The 19,599-nt window shown below is 39.3% G+C and overlaps 1 protein-coding gene across 1 annotated transcript in view; it reads right to left on the bottom strand.

The window, feature by feature from the left end:
• Positions 1 to 19,599, bottom strand: part of LOC109474409 (F-box/LRR-repeat protein 13-like) — a 22,549-nt gene that overhangs the window by 2,055 nt on the left and 895 nt on the right. Inside the window, exons 2-21 of the mRNA XM_019774705.1 lie at positions 18,488 to 18,591; positions 17,078 to 17,171; positions 16,133 to 16,200; positions 15,057 to 15,177; positions 14,853 to 14,886; positions 13,877 to 13,986; positions 11,401 to 11,508; positions 10,876 to 10,997; positions 10,512 to 10,621; positions 10,224 to 10,276; positions 9,391 to 9,491; positions 7,624 to 7,753; positions 6,447 to 6,545; positions 5,356 to 5,476; positions 3,836 to 3,998; positions 2,881 to 3,000; positions 2,094 to 2,220; positions 1,489 to 1,626; positions 706 to 786; positions 128 to 210 (exon numbers count right to left, since the gene is read on the bottom strand). Coding sequence (XP_019630264.1) covers positions 128 to 210; positions 706 to 786; positions 1,489 to 1,626; positions 2,094 to 2,220; positions 2,881 to 3,000; positions 3,836 to 3,998; positions 5,356 to 5,476; positions 6,447 to 6,545; positions 7,624 to 7,753; positions 9,391 to 9,491; positions 10,224 to 10,276; positions 10,512 to 10,621; positions 10,876 to 10,997; positions 11,401 to 11,508; positions 13,877 to 13,986; positions 14,853 to 14,886; positions 15,057 to 15,177; positions 16,133 to 16,200; positions 17,078 to 17,171; positions 18,488 to 18,591 — 2,087 coding nt within the window. The remainder of the gene's footprint in view (positions 1 to 127; positions 211 to 705; positions 787 to 1,488; positions 1,627 to 2,093; positions 2,221 to 2,880; positions 3,001 to 3,835; positions 3,999 to 5,355; positions 5,477 to 6,446; positions 6,546 to 7,623; positions 7,754 to 9,390; positions 9,492 to 10,223; positions 10,277 to 10,511; positions 10,622 to 10,875; positions 10,998 to 11,400; positions 11,509 to 13,876; positions 13,987 to 14,852; positions 14,887 to 15,056; positions 15,178 to 16,132; positions 16,201 to 17,077; positions 17,172 to 18,487; positions 18,592 to 19,599) is intronic.

Here is a 19,599-nt window from a genome sequence, read left to right as displayed (position 1 = left end):
GAGAGGGAGGGAGAGAGGGAGGGAATGAGGGAGGGAGAGAGAGGGAGGAAAAGAGAGTGAGGGAGAGAGATGATAGATGCTATACACTGTAGATGTATATAAATATTAGATTAGATAATATATGTACCTGACTTGCCAGCAGCCGGAGATGTCCAAAACATGCAGGTACCGGCATACACCTGACACGTACTGCATGGACAAGTCAGTCAGCTGGACAAGATACAAGAATGGTCATGTCATTGAATGTTTTAACATCTGCTTGAATGTTATCTGCCAATGGGATCTTCTTCTCTACTGAATGCTTGTTCCCAGTCCCACATTTAATGTTGACAAGTTTGTGCCAATTACAATTTTGATGCCCACATCCAACATTGTGCAAAAGGCTTTAATTACATTTTAACCTCATTCATCCTATCAAGCAAATGATATACATGAGATATAAACATGAGTTTTATATCTGATTCAGATATTCTTTTTTAAATTAGTTGGTTTGTTACTGTGTGTTACTGTGGGTGTCATTATTGTCATCCATGATAAAGTCAATGTGGCCTTACAGTACATAAATACAGTAACTATACAATCATGTAAATTATGTAATTACTATATAATAGACACAGACATACATTTACATGTACTTAATAGATACAAGTCTAGTGCTAATCTACCAGAATCAGGTTGTCCAAAGACCTGATACCAAACACAGACCTGCAGACATCCACAGAAGTTGAGATGAGTCAGCATACGGCAACAAAACGCCATACTCTTGATCCCTGTATCTGTGATAGCCTAGGGGAAAAGACAGGGTCGTTCATTCATTCTAATCTCCAGCAAAATAATAGTCATGATAAGTTGCAATTGACTGAAAGCATGAGAAATGTACCTCTCAGATTGTATATGTATAGGTGCTCATTGTAAGGCAAAGGCCACTATTTAAGGTGCAAGCGCAGAGGGTCCAGTTTAGTCTATAGAGATGGCAGTTTGAAACCAAAGTCTTGAAATTAAAAAAGGGTTGGATGTTATATATTGAATGAATGACGACCTTTATTGCACATTTTTGCCACACTGGGCTAAGTACAGGTCAAAACAAAACATAATGGAGAAATATATACAAAATAAAACTAACTACCATTACATAAATTCGACTTCTCGCTTTTCAGTTATGGTAGAGATAAATGAACAGATATGTTTATCGATAGAAGGTTGGTCAAGTCGCATCAGGAATATGAATTTTTCTACAGTGCTCAAGTATAGGGAAAGGTAGTATTCACGCAAGGTTCTGCTGAATAGGATGCTTAGTTTTGGTCTAAATGGGCACTCTAGAGGTTGGACTACTGTCAAGCTGCCAATGTGTGTTTTTCAAGGTCTAAAAACCAGGTATACATGTATTTATGCAGGTCTGTACTAATCACCTCCATTGAACAAGCCTTAGAGTAAAAATAATAATCCAAACCTAAAACATTCTTTGCATGCTCACTGAGAGAAGCTTACCTGGCAGTGGGAAATGTCCAGCATCTCCAGTTCCCGCACCTGTGCACAAAACTTCTGCAGTCCCAAGTCTGTTACACCTTCACACTCTGACACTGTCACATCCCGCACCCTTCCACTGCTGCCCAGAGCAGCCAGACCCTGAAACATAAACACATTAGTCTGTCACACCTTCACAATCTGACATGGTTACACCTTCACAATCTGACACTGTCACACCTTCACAATCTGACACAATCTGACAAAACTGGACGTTCTGCTGCAGTACCATGGCAAGCTGCCAGGGGCCCCAAAATCTAATCATTTGAGGTCTCATCAAGACCTACCCACCTACCAAGTATCAAAACATTCCATCAAAGTTATCGTGTTCACAGACACACACTCACACACACACACACACTCGCACACACACAGACACACAAACGCCCCTCAAAACATAACCTTCTTGGCAACGGTAATAAATAAACAAATAAATAGATTCATCCTTTAACAGCATATTAGAAGTAACTTACAGTGTAAAGGATACTTTGTTTCAAGCATCTCTCACTGCAATGTAGTTTACCAGTGCTTAAAAGGCTGCATTGTGATTAAAAGTACTGTCTACTTACTGTGTCCCCAATATGGGTACCAGACAGGTCCACTGAAGTCAGGTTGGGCATGTTCCCTAGCAGTTCAATGCCTGCATCAGTAATGTGCTCACAATAACAAACACTAAGGAATGTGAGATTCTGGCACCTGCAAATACAAGGAAATATGGAAAGGTGGGAAGAGTGTATTATGAAACAATCCAATGTTAAACTAGAAAGGCAGACATTTGCTCCCTCCTTGTTCCAAAATGGACATTCCACATCAAACTTTTGTATGCACACATGTGGTGCTCTTCAATATCAAGTGTTTCAATACCCCCATGTCCCCAATACCCATACAGTGCTTTTCAGTATAGTCTCAAAACCCCCATGCAGTGTATTTCTGATCAGTAAAGTGTTCTGGAAACCCCCAAACAACTATTCGGTAGCAAGTATTTGGAAAGCACACGTGTAATGTATGTGTATTGATTACAATGTACATGTACATGTATGAGGCTGTAATACCACTGGCCAACCAACAACCATACATTGTACATGTACAATATGACATAGTTTACAATTTTCATACATGTACCATGGCCATGGCTGCCATAATGATGATTATTGTTGTTGAGGGCCTAAAATTGTGCTTGCTTAAACACCTACTTTCCAAGCAGAGGTTGGTGGGGAAAATCGTGACATTCTTTATCATGCGCCCGGTTTTTGTCCGCCTTCCCCCGCGGACAAAAACCGGGCGCATGATAAAGATTTTCCCCACCAACCTCTGCTTGGAGAGTAGTATTAACACCTAGTCCAATGATCAACTCACTTTTGTGCTATTCTGAGGAGAGAAACATCACTAACTCTGACACAGTTGGTCAGGTTCATTTCCCTGATCCTGGCACCAGACGGACCCTCCACCACTTGACGCACTCCCGAGTCACTCAGCCTGCAACACAAGACAGATTCACCTACATGTAACATCAGCGCAACAAAAACTTCATCATCACTTTTGCATAAGGCCACACCAATTTAATTTCTTGATTAATGTATTTTCTAGAAAAATAATGGAGCGGGCGGGCGAAAAAAAACAACAACACAGGCCTAGGCATCCTATTATGGCCCAAAATGGTAGGATAGGAGTCATGAAGTCAACACACCAGGCTGGTTCAAAATTTAAACATTGAATTTTGAACTTTTAATGATACCATTCAATTGAAAGATGGAATAACTGTACCAACAAGGAAGAAAATGACTGTTTTCAACTGTCCAGGACAAAATATGAGTATTTTGCATTTGATTCTGAATTCTTTTTTTTTTTTTTTGCAAATCAGAAAAGAATGAAGCGGCCAATCTGTTAACCAGGAAATTAAATTGGTGTGTAAGTATCACATGAAGTTTTATTTTAGTTTTAAACACTTTGCACTATGCATGTGCTGAAGTAATTTATATATCACAAAAGTTCATCTGTGTTGGAAGTTACATCTTTAAAGTTAAAACTTTTGATCCAACACAAAGGAGTTCTCTCAACTATAGCTTTTTACCAGTCACCCTCACTATGATTAACAGTTACAAAATATGTAATTGATTTATTACTCTATATAATTATACAACCATATGAGTCTAGCATATTGTTTCTGATTTAGAATTATCCTAGATGTGAAATCTTTTACAATCAATCTTGTACATTGTACTATGTACATTGTTTGTAATACATCACAGTACATTGTGTAATCTTCAAAGATTCAGAATGCTCTTAGAGAATAATGTAACAGCATATTAACCTGATACAGTCAGCCACATTTAAAACTGAGATGTTTTTCAGCATGGCAAGGTTCTTGAGAGAGATATCTGTTAGCCTGGGACAGTCAGCCAGGTACACATGGTTCATCTGATGACAGAGTTTCACCAACGTCTTCACCACACTATCAGTGATCCTGTTATTCCCTGCAAGAAGTAAACAACAACAATTTAACGGGTGCAATAGCTCAGTTGGTAGAGTGCTCGCTTTGTACCCGGGAGGTCGTGAGTTCAAACCCCGGCCGGGTCATACCAAAGACTTTAAAAATGGTACACAGTTCTTTCTCTGCTTAGCACTCAGAACATATGAGAAAGAGTGTGGGAAGGTCAAACACACAGCACTACCAGCGGACCAGCCCCCTGCTGTAGTGCCTTGCACAACTGTGTGTCGCCCAAGGGCTACGAAATGGAGATGGGCACCACCCTACGCTCAGTATAAGAGTACGGGAGACCTTCTTCTTCTTCTCCCTCAACATGTTGATCTGACAGCGATTTTCAAGTTTTTCTAAATTTAAAACAAAAAAGGTCCCAAAGTACTACAAGATTGTTTGTTTATTTATTGTTTATTTGTTTATTTAACCAGAGAATATATATCCTTGGAGGGCAGTTTTCAATGCACCCTGGGGCGCAATCCCCAAACACAATAAAATAATAACATACATGTACATGTAAAGTAATTGCTGAAGAAACTTATGTACAATCAAGGGGCAAATTGAAATAGGTAACTTAAGCATAAACTTAAGTAAAGCCATGTTGATTTAATTATATGGATGACATCCGCGCGCGCATGAATTTTCGGCCGTTTTCAACCATACTGTAAATCGTGCAAAACAGTTGCTAAATGAGCAAAAATATACCTGGTTGCAAGGAAAACATTTAGAAACAATACCAATTTCGTAGAATGCCAAAATCAAAGGAAAAAAGACAAAAATGTAAAGAAATGAATTCGAAGAGTAGATTATTCGCCATAACATATTCTGTGCCATTTATTCAACCTTCATGACCACGTAGATTTCATAGTGAAAGCAACTTTTTTTTTTTTGCAAAACTTTTTTTTTATTCGCACGCGCGCATCAGTTTTGGGGTTCCCAGAGGATGTCATCCATATAATCAAATCAACATGGCCTAACAGAAGAATAAGCGGTCCAAAATAGGCATACATCAAATAATATCAAATCAGTCACACCAGGCCCATACATGTACATTGTAAGTATACATGTATGTAACAGGCTCTTGTCATCTCACAGGACAACGTATGACTACAATTGTTTTTATTAAGCCAGACTATTTTCATTTTTTGTTCTTTAATGGAAGTAAAGATTGCAACCATATAGGAGTATAAATTGTTTCTTCAAAATGAGCTGTTTAATACACATCTGTATCCAGTACTATATGGCATAAAGGTTCACAAATTTGAAACACTGCAAAAACAAGGCAACTGAGCTCAAAGTCAGATGCTTCTTTTACACGTGACTGTGTACAAATGTACAATGTACATTTGTACCTTCAACTCGGAGTTTCTGCAGTCTTCTGTGTTGAGCCAGGGCCTTGAAGGCAGTGTCTGACAGATTTGCTGACCCCAGCAGGCAAAGGGCACGGATAGATTGACACCTGTCAGTCATCTCCTGTTAAACACAATAATACAGGTGAGATTATCATGAAAGTTCATCTGTGTTGGTAGTAATCATAGTAAAACATGGAACTTTATTCCAACACACGGTTTACAGAGAGATCAAATTTTCAGCGACAACTGTCACCTTCACCAGGATAATTAATGACCAATCACTTCACAACGTGATCTCGCGAGCATGTGAATAAGGTCGCATGTTCGTAAACTGTAACTCTCGCGAGATCACGTTGTGAAGTGATTGGTCATTAATTATCCTGATGAAGGCGACAGTGGTCGCTGAAAATTTGATCTCTCTGTAAACCATGTGTTGGAATAAAGTTTCAATGTTTTACTATAAATTCAGGTGAGAGACTGTGGTAGCGGATCTTGGGGAGTGGACCAAAGCTAACAAGGCTGGACTCCAGGTCAATATAAAGAGGGTCACTTACAATAAAGTTGTTGTACAAAATTGTACAAAACAGTTATTGTACAAAATTAAGTACAAAATAATATAGGTGGCTGGAATTGCGCATGACTGGAATGTAAGAAAATACATCTCTCCATACATGTAGGTCACATGACTATTTTCATTTGATTTGATTTACTGATACTGCAAACAATACAATACTCGTGGGCCACAGGCAGTGGACAGCACACAAACAAGACACACATTAAAGCCTATTAGTAAACAATAATAATAAGTACATAAAAATTACAATTGAGAATCAACATAGATTAGAATATGTCAAGTCAACCTAATATCTACCAGTCCATTTACTAGTACTTGGTACAGTTCATGTGGTTCCTAGCCGCCAGAATGTTCTCGTGTCTGGGGCCACGGTATGAAATTCCCAGCAATTACAGTTTCATGACAATGCATGTAAAGCTTCTTGAGTTATGCTGTTCACAGACAAACAGACAGACAGACAGACAAACGCTACTGAAAACATTCTTGGCAAAGGTAATACTTAAATAAGTGGACTGACCAGTATATGATCATCTGTCAGCATCGGCAAGTCATTCAGCACTAAGGACTGAACAGTAGGGCAGCCCACGGAGACATGGTGGAACCCCACAGAGGTGAGCTGGAACATGATGACAACAAAATCAACTGCTGCACATAATATCATGTTAGTAGATTTTTGGCTTATTTTGTAATAAAAACATAATACTTTTATTCCTGCCAAATCTATCACTAGTAGAGCAATAAAATCTGCAGCCTCTTTGATTGAAAATCCTCTCAAATTAAAGCATGGCTCTTGAGACTTGTAGGATGACCCAGACTGTGGAAAATTGGGATATAAGTTTTATAAAGTTTTAACATGTGTGATAACATGCACAATACAATGTAACTGTTACAGTATACACAGTGGATGGTCCCCTACAGGCATACATGTAAATAAATAATTAGCTAAATACAGTGCTTCTACAATAGAAATACAATTAGTAAACGGCAATGTGTCAGCAATAAACCTTGGTCTTGTGCAAAGTTTTCCCAAGTGGCACAAGTTTTTTGTGTTGTGTGCACCAGACAGTGCACCTGGGTCAGAGTAGTCTGGAGGGTGGGGTCACATCAATTACAAAAGCCTCGGTCACAACCCGCTGTATGTGCTTCTGCGTCCTGTCTATGTGCAAAAACTTGGGCAAACGTAGGGCATCCGTGCGTGGTGAGTACCGCCTCCGTACGGAATCCTACAGATTTGGGAGCACGCAGACACGCTGTAAAACTTTAAGTGCATGTAAAACTTTTTCTGCATGCGGTCTGCGGATTCACTACCCGTACGTACGAGTACGGGTGACGTGCGTGCCCCGTACGCGCCGTCCGTAAGAAGCACGTGTGAGTATGGCCTCCTTACGGTAAAGATGCAATCGCACAGAGATTGTACGTTGTAAGCACGTACAACTCACTTACCACTTGCGCAACGTACGATGCACGCAACCGCTCACGGCCAGACGTGGGGTGCAAACCACACTCTTACACCTTGCGCAACCGTGCGAGTGACGTACGTGTGATGTGCATCAACGCCACTCCTTCCCCACGTTTTCAGAAAAACGTAGCAGACATGCATGGCCTAAAAAAAAAGTACGGACAAAAAGCACAAACGGCAGGTAATGTGACCGGGACTTTACAAACTGGAGAATGAAACATGCAGCAGCCATCACCTGTGTACACCCTGACAGGTCCAGGTGGATGAGTTTCCGACAGCCCTTGCCTGTAGTCAGGTAGTGCAGGCCCTTATCTGTGAACTTCTGACAGTAGGCCAAGCTCAAGTACTGCATGTTTAGACAAGACCTGATGGTACAAGAATAATAAGACGTAAAAAAAGAAACATTAATTTTGTGGTATTAGTATGCGGTAACCTAAATTTTGTTCCTTGCATTTTTAAGTGCGAGTCAATTTCAAAATAGAGTAAATCATCATACATGTTGATATTATAGATAACTTTTGCCACTTATGCTTACATGATATATTTTATCTCAAATATCCTGCTGATATGAAAGTATGTGTATTGGGAATTTAAAAACAGTCTGTCATGTTTGTTTAATCGTTATCGCTTATTCCTTTCTTTTCTAAATTACAAGAAAGTGTTCAATGTACAGCGTCTTGTTTAAAGAAGTACTAAAGTCCAGAAGGGAGTCCTATATTCTGACAGACATTAATATTAGGATTGAAAAATGCATACTACAGTACACAGTAAAATACCCATTTTGCACACAGGTCTTAAAACACAATTGTTTATATAAGAAAGACTCCCCAAATACCCTCTAAAGGATAGATTCAACTGACCAGTTCTACTTGACCATGGATGCTTTGGAATAAATGAGATAAGTGTAATAAGAAATAAGAGTAAGTGTGCTTAACATAGCATGACTGAAATCAATAGGTTTATTGTAGGAATATTTAGGAAATTGGTCATGAAAAACAGGAATTAATGCATGGGTCCCAATGTAACGAAGAAACTCATGAATGAGACCTAAAGGATTGACAAACAGCGCTAGCATGAGAGGTCTCGGACCGGAGTTTCCTTCTGTGTTCGCAGCAATTTGACACCCTCAGCCCGACTGGCTGTCTTTTCTGTACTAAACGCAGGTCAGAATTTTTCACTCTTTTGGTGGAAAGGGGTGCCGTGCCACTTATCAATACACTTGATTGATATTTTGTGCGCTCAATTTATTTAGGGGTACATAAGGCACATCAAAGTACATTTTTAAATAAGGGGTCATTTTTTTGTCATTTTTAACCATGGCTGCATGGAAAAAACAAATTTTCTCAGGGTAACGGCTTAGTACTCAAAGAAGCTCAGAACCTTATGTTTCCAAAATTTGAATTTAATTAAAATCGATGCGACACGTTTACCGCTATCTTCGATGGCCCGAACACACCCACAGCGCATATAGAACGTACCACCCAGGCGGTCAGGCGAAAAGGCCACATAACCATCCGCGCGGACTAATACCAGGAAGTCTTCGCTGGACCACCAGCATTGCGCCACCTATAAAGGCTACAACTAACAGGCTTTTCAGAAAATACAAATATATGTACACAGATATTACGATTTCAGGGATATCGTGGCCAAAACATATCATAAAAAGTCATGTTTCCGGCGATTTACTGCGCACTTACTTAGACTCTTGTCAGATTTAAACTCCGACCCGGAACCTGAAAGCCATGAACCCCACTAGGGCAAATCTGCAGTTACTGTATATAAACCCTAATGCCAATCTACTGCATTCAAATACCTTAAAACATATGATTGACGAATGTACAATGTAAATGTATGCATCATGTCGTTGAACACAGTAATTGAACACAGGGAAACACATACTATAGTACACATTAACACACACAGAGGAATGAACCCAAAAATACCTCCATACCTACCTAATATATAAATATAAGATCATAATAATTATGCAATAAACATGCACCTTGCCAAGGCCCGCATGGCCCCATCACTAATGTCAGTGTATGACACGTTCAGGTAGAGGAGGGCTCGGCAGCCTTCAGCTATCTGTCTGAGGGAGTCATCCTGTAGTCAACAAGGACAGTACATGTACATATTAATTATGACAGTTGTTATTGTAACAAAAATTTGGTAGTTGGAAAATTTGTAGTGGCAAAAGACTACTAGGAAGGCTTATGGATAATACACGTGACTGTAAAAAAACATGACTTGTATATTCTTGGATCCTATGTAAAAGATTATGTGTGCCTAACAATACCTTCATTACTATCATAATATATGATTGTCATCATGATGATAGTAGTGTATGTACAGTACCGTTTGCGTTATAGTTACCCTAACGGCCGTTACTAACACGTTTCTTTTCCGTTCCTTTTTCGTTAGTTTTCCGTTACCTTTTTGTTGGTTTTCCGTTACTTTTTCGTTAGTTTTCCGTTACTTTTTCATTAGACTTCTGTATTCATATTCATATGCAGGCCGCGGTAACATCACAGAATAATGGGAGGAGTACTAATTTACCTCGTGCGGGGCGGGAAATTACCGATACACACCTCTGGAACAGCCGAAGGAATGTTGATCTAGCCTGCATTTTACTATATTGTAACGTTTAAAACGTTTTAACGATCACCGGCGCATCAATTAGATCGACATTTTCTTTTGTCACTGTTGCCCAGGCAAGCGTTTCTATAGTTTGTCAACTTCAACCTATGGAATGAATAGCATAGTGTGAGTCTTTGATTGCTATTATGCATCCATCAATGAACTTGAACAAACTATTTACATCATGATGGTACTTACTGAAAGACTTTTACACTCAGACAAGTTCAAGTCCTGAAGATTCTTGCACTGGCCTGAAGTTAAGAGAACAAGACAGTCATGATAATGGACAAGGTTAAGCAAAGTATCAATTTCAAAATTAGCAAAATGTCCTAATTACACGTTCATGATGACAACATCCTACACATGTGTAACCAAGGGCAACCCTGTCAATCAACTCAAGCTAATCTCTGCCCACTCGCATTCAATCAACTTTCGGTAAACATAATTATAACTACAATTAGTATTACGGTGTCTGAGTGTACTTACTAATAACATTGAAGCTGGCCCTGCGGACACCCCCACAGCCTCTGAGGTTGAGGTGGACGAGGTACGGCCGACACTTTTGCAACATCTGGATCACAACTGGATCAGTAACTCTGTACACAGCACACCACAGAGCAAAGAAAAACATAAAAGTCTTTATTGGTGTACCTTCAATAACTAAGACCAAGGAAAAAAATGTTGCATTTCCAGGAATGTTCCCAAACCAACCCTTGATTCTTCTGCTAGAAAGGCCACAAATTTATCTAACATTTGAATTTTAAACCTTCAGACACTGCATATTCCACGCATTTTCAGAAGCAAGACATTATAATATTGACTTATTGAGTCATGCACTGTGTCCACTTACTTGTTCTTGACCGTGGACAAGTTGACTTTGGTCCAGAGAGCTGGTGATTGTGTCAGAACCTTCCACGAGCGACAAACACGCGCACATCTCACCAGGTCTGCAATGTCAATGTAGGCAAACACCTGCAGCAAGAAAGTCAAGTACAGTCAATATGGGACCACAACTGCATGTAGAACAGTTCATCACAAAAACTTAATGTACCATTCAATGCATTTAATGCTCTTAAGCAGCTTTTTTCCATTAACACTTGACAATATCTATTGGTGTAGCATGTACATATTATATACGTAGAGCATACGGCATTCTGAACAAATTGTAGATGCCATACTGAAGACACTGTTGCACAGGCACTACAATATATCACCTGATGGTGACACAAATTTCTTGGAAATTGTAGGAGTACTACAAGGAAACATCTTAACCCCTTTGTTGTTTATTCATTTAATTGCAGCAGAGGCAGATTGTTCATAATATACATTAATTTGTTAATATTTGGTTGTAGAACTAATTACATTAAGTTCTTGCCTTAAGAGCTGCTTTCCTGGGTAGGAGAGAAATCTCATCTCTGGTCTCCCCTCCCACTCGAGCAGCTAGCGGATTGTCCCCTTCAACAATCTCTCCTCGCTCCAGACGCTAACAGGCAAAACAACACAGCGTAACATGTCATGTGAAGACAAAAAGGATGAAATATTAATACACTATCATGAAAGTTCATCTGTGTTGGTAGTTACATGACTTTCTTTAAAGTCAAAAATTTTGATCCAAAAAAAAAAAATTCTCTCACCTAGAGCTTTCGACCAGTCACTCTGGTCTTCCTCAGTAGACTGACCCAGTGAAGCTTGTCACGTGGCTTCTTTGAAGTGTGACGTCAACACTGGGTCAAAGGTATCTGGGCCCATCACCCTTCATTGAACCGCGACGGGGGCCGACATCGTCTACCAGATACCTTTGACCCAGTGTTGACGTCACACTTCAAAGAAGCCACGTGACAAGCTTCACTGGGTCAGTCTACTGAGGAAGACCAGAGTGACTGGTCGAAAGCTCTAGGTGAGAGAATTTCTTGTGTTGGATCAAAACTTTAAACAATATTTAATAAACAGTTATAAAAACTGAAACTGTAGTGAAAAATTCAAATTACAAACAATTTTCATTCATGTATGTCCATTTTCATAAAAGCTAATCTGCAAGATGATTTAGTTTGAAAAGTAATGACTCAGAGTTGATTCTGTTGTCAACTTATTTGAGATGTCTGGACTGTATTTGCTTTGGACAAATCGTGACCTGAGAAATGGGTCAATTAAGGTGAGGTTGCATGGAACATGAATGTTCATTGAACCATAATAAATGGTGTCACAACCAGGTATCTGTCCTTGGTGCTGAAAGTCTTCACGCTTCTTTCTGTTCTGAATAGTGTCACAATCTGGTGTCTTTCATTGGTACAGAAAGTGTTCATACTTGTTCTTCCTGTTCTGAATGGTTTTACAGCCAGCTATCTGTCCTTGGTACTGAAAGTCTTTAAGGTCTCGGACCGGAGTTTCATTACATCAGTCAACGGAGGTTTCCAGCCGGCTTCCGATACAATTTTGGTTATTGTCCGTCGACTCTATAATTTGGGTAGAAACTGTAGTTAAACGTAAATTTTGGATACGAAAAATGTAGTTTTTTTGCAGTTTTTTCCACGGACCTGCTTGGAAAAAACGAATTTTCCCAGGCTAACGGCTTATATGCTGAAATAGCTTACTATTTCCTGTTTCTGAAAAACAGAAAAAAAAATAGGTTGTTGCGATAAGTTTTTTGCAAAATCCGGTGACGCGAACCCCTAGAAATTCCACATAGAACGCAGCTATTTGGGTCATCAGGCGACAAACCGCATCACCCTTGCTCGCGGACTAATACCAAAAACGCTTCGCTGGCCGTCCAACTTCACCGCGCCGAAAAACACTACAATCCCAAGGCTTTTTGATCAATTCAAAACCTAGTTGAAAATCTACAGCGATCGCCGAGCTATGGGGAGCCAAACCTAGCGTGACAACCTCGCAGATCCGGCGATTTACTGCGCACTATTTGGAACCCTGGTCAGAATTAAACTCCGACCCGGAACCTTAAGTTAACTCTTATTCTTTCTGTTCTGAATGATGAGTATACACATGTGCTAGAGGTCAGACAATATATTAGACTTTCACCCATTCCTCACATCACATCACCTGAGCAATCAGATCACAACTATAATTATTAGTTTGATATTATAGTAATTCTAAAGATTACTAGAAATGTGTACCTCCTCTACACATTCAAGACAATGATCTTATTAATATATATTCAGAACTTCTCCATAATGAACATGAACTACATTTCAGCCATCAAAAAGTCTTCCTAAGGCCAGTTTACCTTTATTGTGTTGTGTACCAACATTTGTACATGGCTGTAAGTAGGATTAGGTTTAAGATAGCATTTTACTGACACGGCTAGCTAGACATGACCGGGTGTTATATCAATATATGTCATATATATTATGTATTATATCATACCCGGGCCGCGATAACGTTCAATAACGGGTTCCGGACCGGGCCGTACTTTACGGTACGGCCCGTTCCGGAACCCGTTATCGAACGCTTCAATGGCTTCCATAAAACGATTCGAACGCGTTTCGCCCTACCCGCTTGTGCCCCTTTTGAAAATTCGAATACACAATCCGGACGTTGGAATTGATGTTGTTGCAGTTTAGGGTTCAGTGGCACCAACTTTTGGCTCATCTTGCATTGAAAGGCGTGTTTTCTTGGGTGGGTATGACATAAATAAAATACAACACAATGTATTCCGCATCGCCCTCAGTCCCGGCCCTCCCGCGAGTCGGATCGCCCGACGGCTGCATCCGACCCGCGGTCGGGCCGATACCTCGGGCGATACGGAATACCCCGTGTTGTATTCTATATATATTTCTGCATCTCATTTAGCAGACTAATGAAGCATGTAATCATGCAGTGTAAGTTTGTATATTTACCTCAAAGTATTCCCTTGTCCTGAGAGCATCCTTCATGACTGAGAACCAGGACTTGAAGATGAGTCTGCACAGGGAGGTGTGGTACACAAACTTGATCTTCATAAAGCCCTCTGAAAATGATCCAAACAACAAATTATTAGATGAACGAAATACTACACAAACACCAGACTATAAACTAATCTATCCTTTATGCACCCAAAATTGGAGTTGTGCACCTAATTTTTTTCTGTGGGTGCACTGGTGCACCCAAATATTTTTGTATGTATTTTTAACATAAGAAATGTATAATAGTATACCAGATATTCTTGGTCTCTAAGTATCAGAAAAAAATAATAAAATCTTTGTTTGTAGATTTTGAAGTTAGCTCTCATTTTAGATTCAAGCTCAGAAGAGGAGCAGTAAGACCTGCAATTTGGTTTAATTTGTTTCATATGGTGCACCCAACAAAATTTTTGTGCACCAATTTTTCTAGGTTGGGTGCACCATGCACCTATAAAAAAATTAATTTCGAGCCCTGAGTGACATTATACATTGCACTAATTCCTCAGTCTGTAGTTCTCAGTCCCAGTAAATTCTTCTGGTTCTTCTTGAGACCAAACAGATATTGATAAATTACTGTCAATGCATTACTTTGGCAATTACTCCGTACACATAATGTACAATGTACTTGTACATGTACACACATCCTTCGGTTCACATACCAGCAAAGTCAAACTTTATACAGCAGCACATTTCTGGCATCAATTTTCTGAAAAAATCTGAGAACCAACAAATCCTGCAAGGTGGTGTAGCCTAATTATAGTAAAAAGGTACTAGTAATCAATGATGTAATGTATTTGAATGAGAAGACCTACAGGTTTTCTGAATACATGTAGATTGTAAAAACACACAGTGGGAAACAGTCCTAATATTATTTAATTATTCATTGACAGTTATATATTATACATGTGTATCAAGACACTTCACAGAAACTCACCTGCATTTCTTCTATTGACAAATCTGGTCCAGTCCTGAAAAACAACAAATTAATACCAGTTAAAACTTCATATTGACCTTTTCTTTGACATTGAACAAAATATGCAAACTACTTACTAATAGTAGGTGACATGGTTTGCAACATTGTCACCCAGACCAACATGAACCAGATCAACAAAAGCACTTAGTAAGTACTGCCCCCTACCAGCCATTTGGTGAAGTGCACATTCATGACTCTGTGCCTGTAGTAGTGCCTTGCTTCCTCCATCCGTCGCATCATCTCCAGTCTCTTCCTTTTCTTCATCATGTGGTACTGCAGCCATGCACTGAACACAACAGTGATGTTTAAAGACCAAATGACACCAAAGTCAGTGAAAATGCATACAAATATCGGAAGTATACATACAATATAGTCACTTGAGGTTTGTTCCAATCATGTCAATGATGATTGAGAAATTGAGCTTGTACGGCCTTCTAAAAGTGAATAACTGGAGCCAGAATTCTGGGAACTGGAGCCATCTAGACGTAAGGTTGCTGAGATATGGGAATTAGTCCGGAATTAAACTGGAATTCCGGAATTAAACTGGACACTGTTTCTAGCAAGCTATCAAATTGCCAGCTTTGGGCATCTCTATTTGCATCTCTGTTATTTTTACATTTCTGTGCTTTTTCCTGAGCTGACATCACTGGGTGACAACAGCTCAGGAAAAAATAGAAATAAAATGTAGAGATGCAAATTGCCTGCCAGTACTGGCTTGTGCTGACTTTTCCAAGGCAGGGCATTAGAATTTGGAATGTAACAGGAGAACCGTGCATATTTCTTGTAAATTTGTCTGTTAGCTACTAGTTCTGTAAATTGCAATCAGCTAAGGTCATATTTTGGTGCCATGAGCCCTTTAATACGTCATTACATGCTGTAGCCAGCAGGGAGTGAGGAACGGATCATGATAAAATACAAATAAACTTTAAGACATTATCTTGAGTTTCATACACTAGTACATTGGAGTTAGTGATATGGAGGGAAAAGAGGTTACTGTATTGAAGAGCATGTTCCAGTACAAGTTAGAAAAATTACATTAATAAATATGATAACCATACTTCTAACTCAGAGAAAAATTAGCTTTTGTTCAGAAACAATGTTACTGGAACATGCCATAGCCATGTTGTTAGACACTGTATTATATCATATCCTTTTTTTCATGGAGATTATAAAGCATTCTTACAGGTCTTGGGAATTCTGATTGTTAGATTAGAAACAGAAAGAAAGAAAACTGTACTTACTAAAAACACATCTTCTTCTTTTTGTCATTATAGAAGTCATATGCCTTGTGGTACATTTCGGGTGTTGGCTGCAAAAAGAATTAGCCAAGTCATGAAAAGGGTTGTTAAATTAAATCACAGATCTAGAGTTTGAACAGAGCATGCCCGTAGCCAGGATTTTGAATGGGGGGTTCTTCCCACTGCTTGAGGGACCAGCGAGCGCCGAAGGGGGGTCCGGGGCATGCTCCCCTGGAAAATTTTGGAAAATGAACCCTCTAAAATGGCATTTCCAGCATTTTGAGAGGATTTCAAAGAGAAAGTCAGAGATAACATTTTCTTGAATGACAAAGTGATCAATTTTCTACAATTCCAGCCTGCTGGTGATACAATTCAGTCCATATTTTAAAGAAAAATCTTGGACTTAAGATAAAAAGTGGACCAAAAAGTGGACCTTTGAGCCTTGTGGGGGGGTTCGTCCGAACCCCGCCTCACTACGGGCATGCAAAGGTTTGTGGTAAGTGTGTGGTAAAAAAGTGATCAAAGAGTTTCTTTTTAAATTAGATCTTACAGACAAAAATTAGTAGTGTAGACTGAAGGTTTAATAATGAACTGTCCACAATGGACTGAGCCCCTTACAAGGAGGGGGTTTCTTAATTGAAATAAAAGGGATGATGGACTATTCAGTCATGATAAAGACTAGAGGGCCTGAGTTTTGGCAGCACAGGCATTGCCAACCTGTTTATTTAATATTAAAACACTTTTAAAAAAGTGGAAAAGTAGAGAAAAAATGCTGGCTCTCAGGTAAGATTATATATAATACTAACAATAATAATTATAAGCAATATAACTAGATATAAGGCTTTGAAGGATCAAATGAAATGAAATCAAACCAACTTAATGGGTTTACAAAGAAAATAGGGTGCTCTAATACTGACAAGAAAGAGTAAGGTACTAAAAATTACAGACCTGTACATTCTCGTCACAGTTAAAGAGCTGCTCCAGGTAACTCTCTGTTACAATCTTCCTGCTGGGTTTCAAGGCTTCTTCTACAAACATGTCCCTGAAAATTATTAGACACCATACAGTGTTTAAATACTAGCAAGTAGAAATCATATAGTATAATATAATACTGTAACAATTAGTGCTGCCCACATTTAGATTCAGGTCCGGATTGTTCAGTTCCAGACTCGTAAGTCGGGACCTAAACCCATGCAAAATTGCATGTTGACAACCTTGCAAGCAGTCTGGGTGAAACTTTGGCCACATAACATGGAGGCTGACGCTTGACAATGCCCGATGGCAATGTTTTCTTCGTTTTGCAGCAAAGACTTTGCAATCTACATGTACATAAGGTTAAATTATTTTAGGTGCTTTGGAAGGAAAAGGTGTATGTGAAATAGTCTTTTATGGTGATAAGTCCAGACTTTTAGGTTTTTTTGGACTTGAACCTAAACATTCTTACAGGTCCAGATTCAAGTCCAGTGAACAGGTACACAGCACTAGTAACAGTATACTATGTCCTATCTGACCTCAGGGCAATCTTCAAGGAAGGATTAAAGTCAATAAAGGTATTGGGCAGAAAGTCTGAAGCATTTACGCTAAGCTATAGGAAGACGTACAACAAGATTCAAATGCTGGTAGACGTAGAAACGGAGGGTGCGTGGGAGTTTAGCTAATTTAAACTAGCTCCCTCAACCGAGATGTGGAATATTGTTTTGATGTTTTAGACATGCTATGATGTGGTCCAATTTTACTGTTTTTTGCGTGGTACAATTACAGTATGCAGGACCTATATAGGTTTGAGAGGGCTACCTAGATTTGAATCTTTGAAAGAGGATAACTCAAAAGAGTGTTGAAGCATCCATGGATAATGGAATTAAACTATACTACAGGGTTCACTGGCCAGCTAGGCTTTGAAGTTAAATCCCTGGTAATATCAGTAGAAGTTTTTGTCACTCTAAGGCCACACCAATTTAATTTCTTGGTTAATTAACGGATTTGCCCTCTTCATTTTTTTCTGAGTGATATGCAAAAAAAAAAATTAAAAATCAACTGCAAAATGCTCATATTTTGCCCTGAACAGTTAAAAACAGTCCTTTTCTTCCTGGTTGTTACAGTTATTCCATCTTTCAATGAAGTGGTATCATTAAAGTTCAAACTCATTGTTTAAATTTTGAACCAGCCTTGTGTGCTGACTTCATGGCTCCTATTGTACCATTTGGGGCCATAATAGGATGTCTAGGCCTGATTTTATTTTTATTTTTTTACTTTTATTTTGGTAGAAAAATCTGTTAACCAAGAAATTAAATTGCTGTGGCATAGGAGATATAAATAAATCACTGTATTCAAAAATGGTTTCCTTTACAGCAGCCTTACCATTGCATGCCATCAAAGTTGGTGTCTATCAGAAGACGAAGTTTGTCAACAATGAAGCGCAGGGAGTCCTCAGGGCAATTCATGGCCAGTCCAGTAATGATGCACTGAAACAATTTTATGGTAACAAATTAATATAAATATTTTACAACGTTTTGTACATTCACAACATTTTTTTATAAATTGCTGAAAACCATGCTGTCCTTTTTTAGCACCCGATTCCAGTGTGGAAAGTGGCTTCCACACCCAGGGGTGCCAGAGTATACAGTGCAATTTTACGGAATACAGTGCAATTTTATGGAATACAGTGCAATTGTATTAGTATAATACAGTGCAATTTTTACGGAATACAAGTTGCAATTTTACTAGTGATGTTGTTATGACGTAACCTGGACCCGGTTTTCCAGGACGCCGCTGACGGAGAGTACTCACATATTTCTGTGATTTTCAAGCAAATTTGGACCATTCTCGTAGATAGACCTTTAAGTTTAATCAAATCACTACATACTACACACAGGGCTTGTTACGTCACAGGGATCATTTCGAATATGCTCGAAAAAGACAGAAGTATGTGAGTCAGCGGCGTCCGCTATCTTGAAACTCAAGGAAAGCAGGGTCCAAGTCACGTGATTCGTCACTAGTAAAATTGCACTGTATTCCGTAAAATTGCACTGTATTCTAATACGATTGCACTGTATTCCATGTTGCACTGTATACTCTGGCACCCCTGTCCTCAGCACTGGAAAAGCTAGCAACAGGAATCCAACAGCTTGGATGACATCGAACAATAGAGAATGAATGCTGATGCATGCCCGTAAGCCAGGATTTTTAATTGGGGGGTTCTTCCCACTGCTTGAGGGTACCTCAAGCGCCGTACGCATCGGAGAGCGCCGAAGGCGCAAGGTTCCTAGGGGGGTCCGGGGGCATGCTCACCCGAAAAATTGTGAAAAAGGAACCTTCTAAAATGGCATTCGTGCATTTTTGAGACCTGGATTTCCAAGAAAAAATCAGAGATAAATTTTTATTCAATGACAAAGGGAGCAGTTTTTCCACGATTACAGTCCATCTTTTCAAGAAATATCTTGGATCTTTACATAAAAAGTGGACCAAAAAGT

The sequence above is a fragment of the Branchiostoma belcheri genome, unplaced genomic scaffold (genome assembly GCF_001625305.1).
Source record: "Branchiostoma belcheri isolate BF01 breed outbred unplaced genomic scaffold, Haploidv18h27 scaffold309, whole genome shotgun sequence".
Classification (NCBI taxonomy): Eukaryota; Metazoa; Chordata; class Leptocardii; order Amphioxiformes; family Branchiostomatidae; genus Branchiostoma; species Branchiostoma belcheri.
This window is presented reverse-complemented; position numbering and strand designations above follow the sequence as displayed.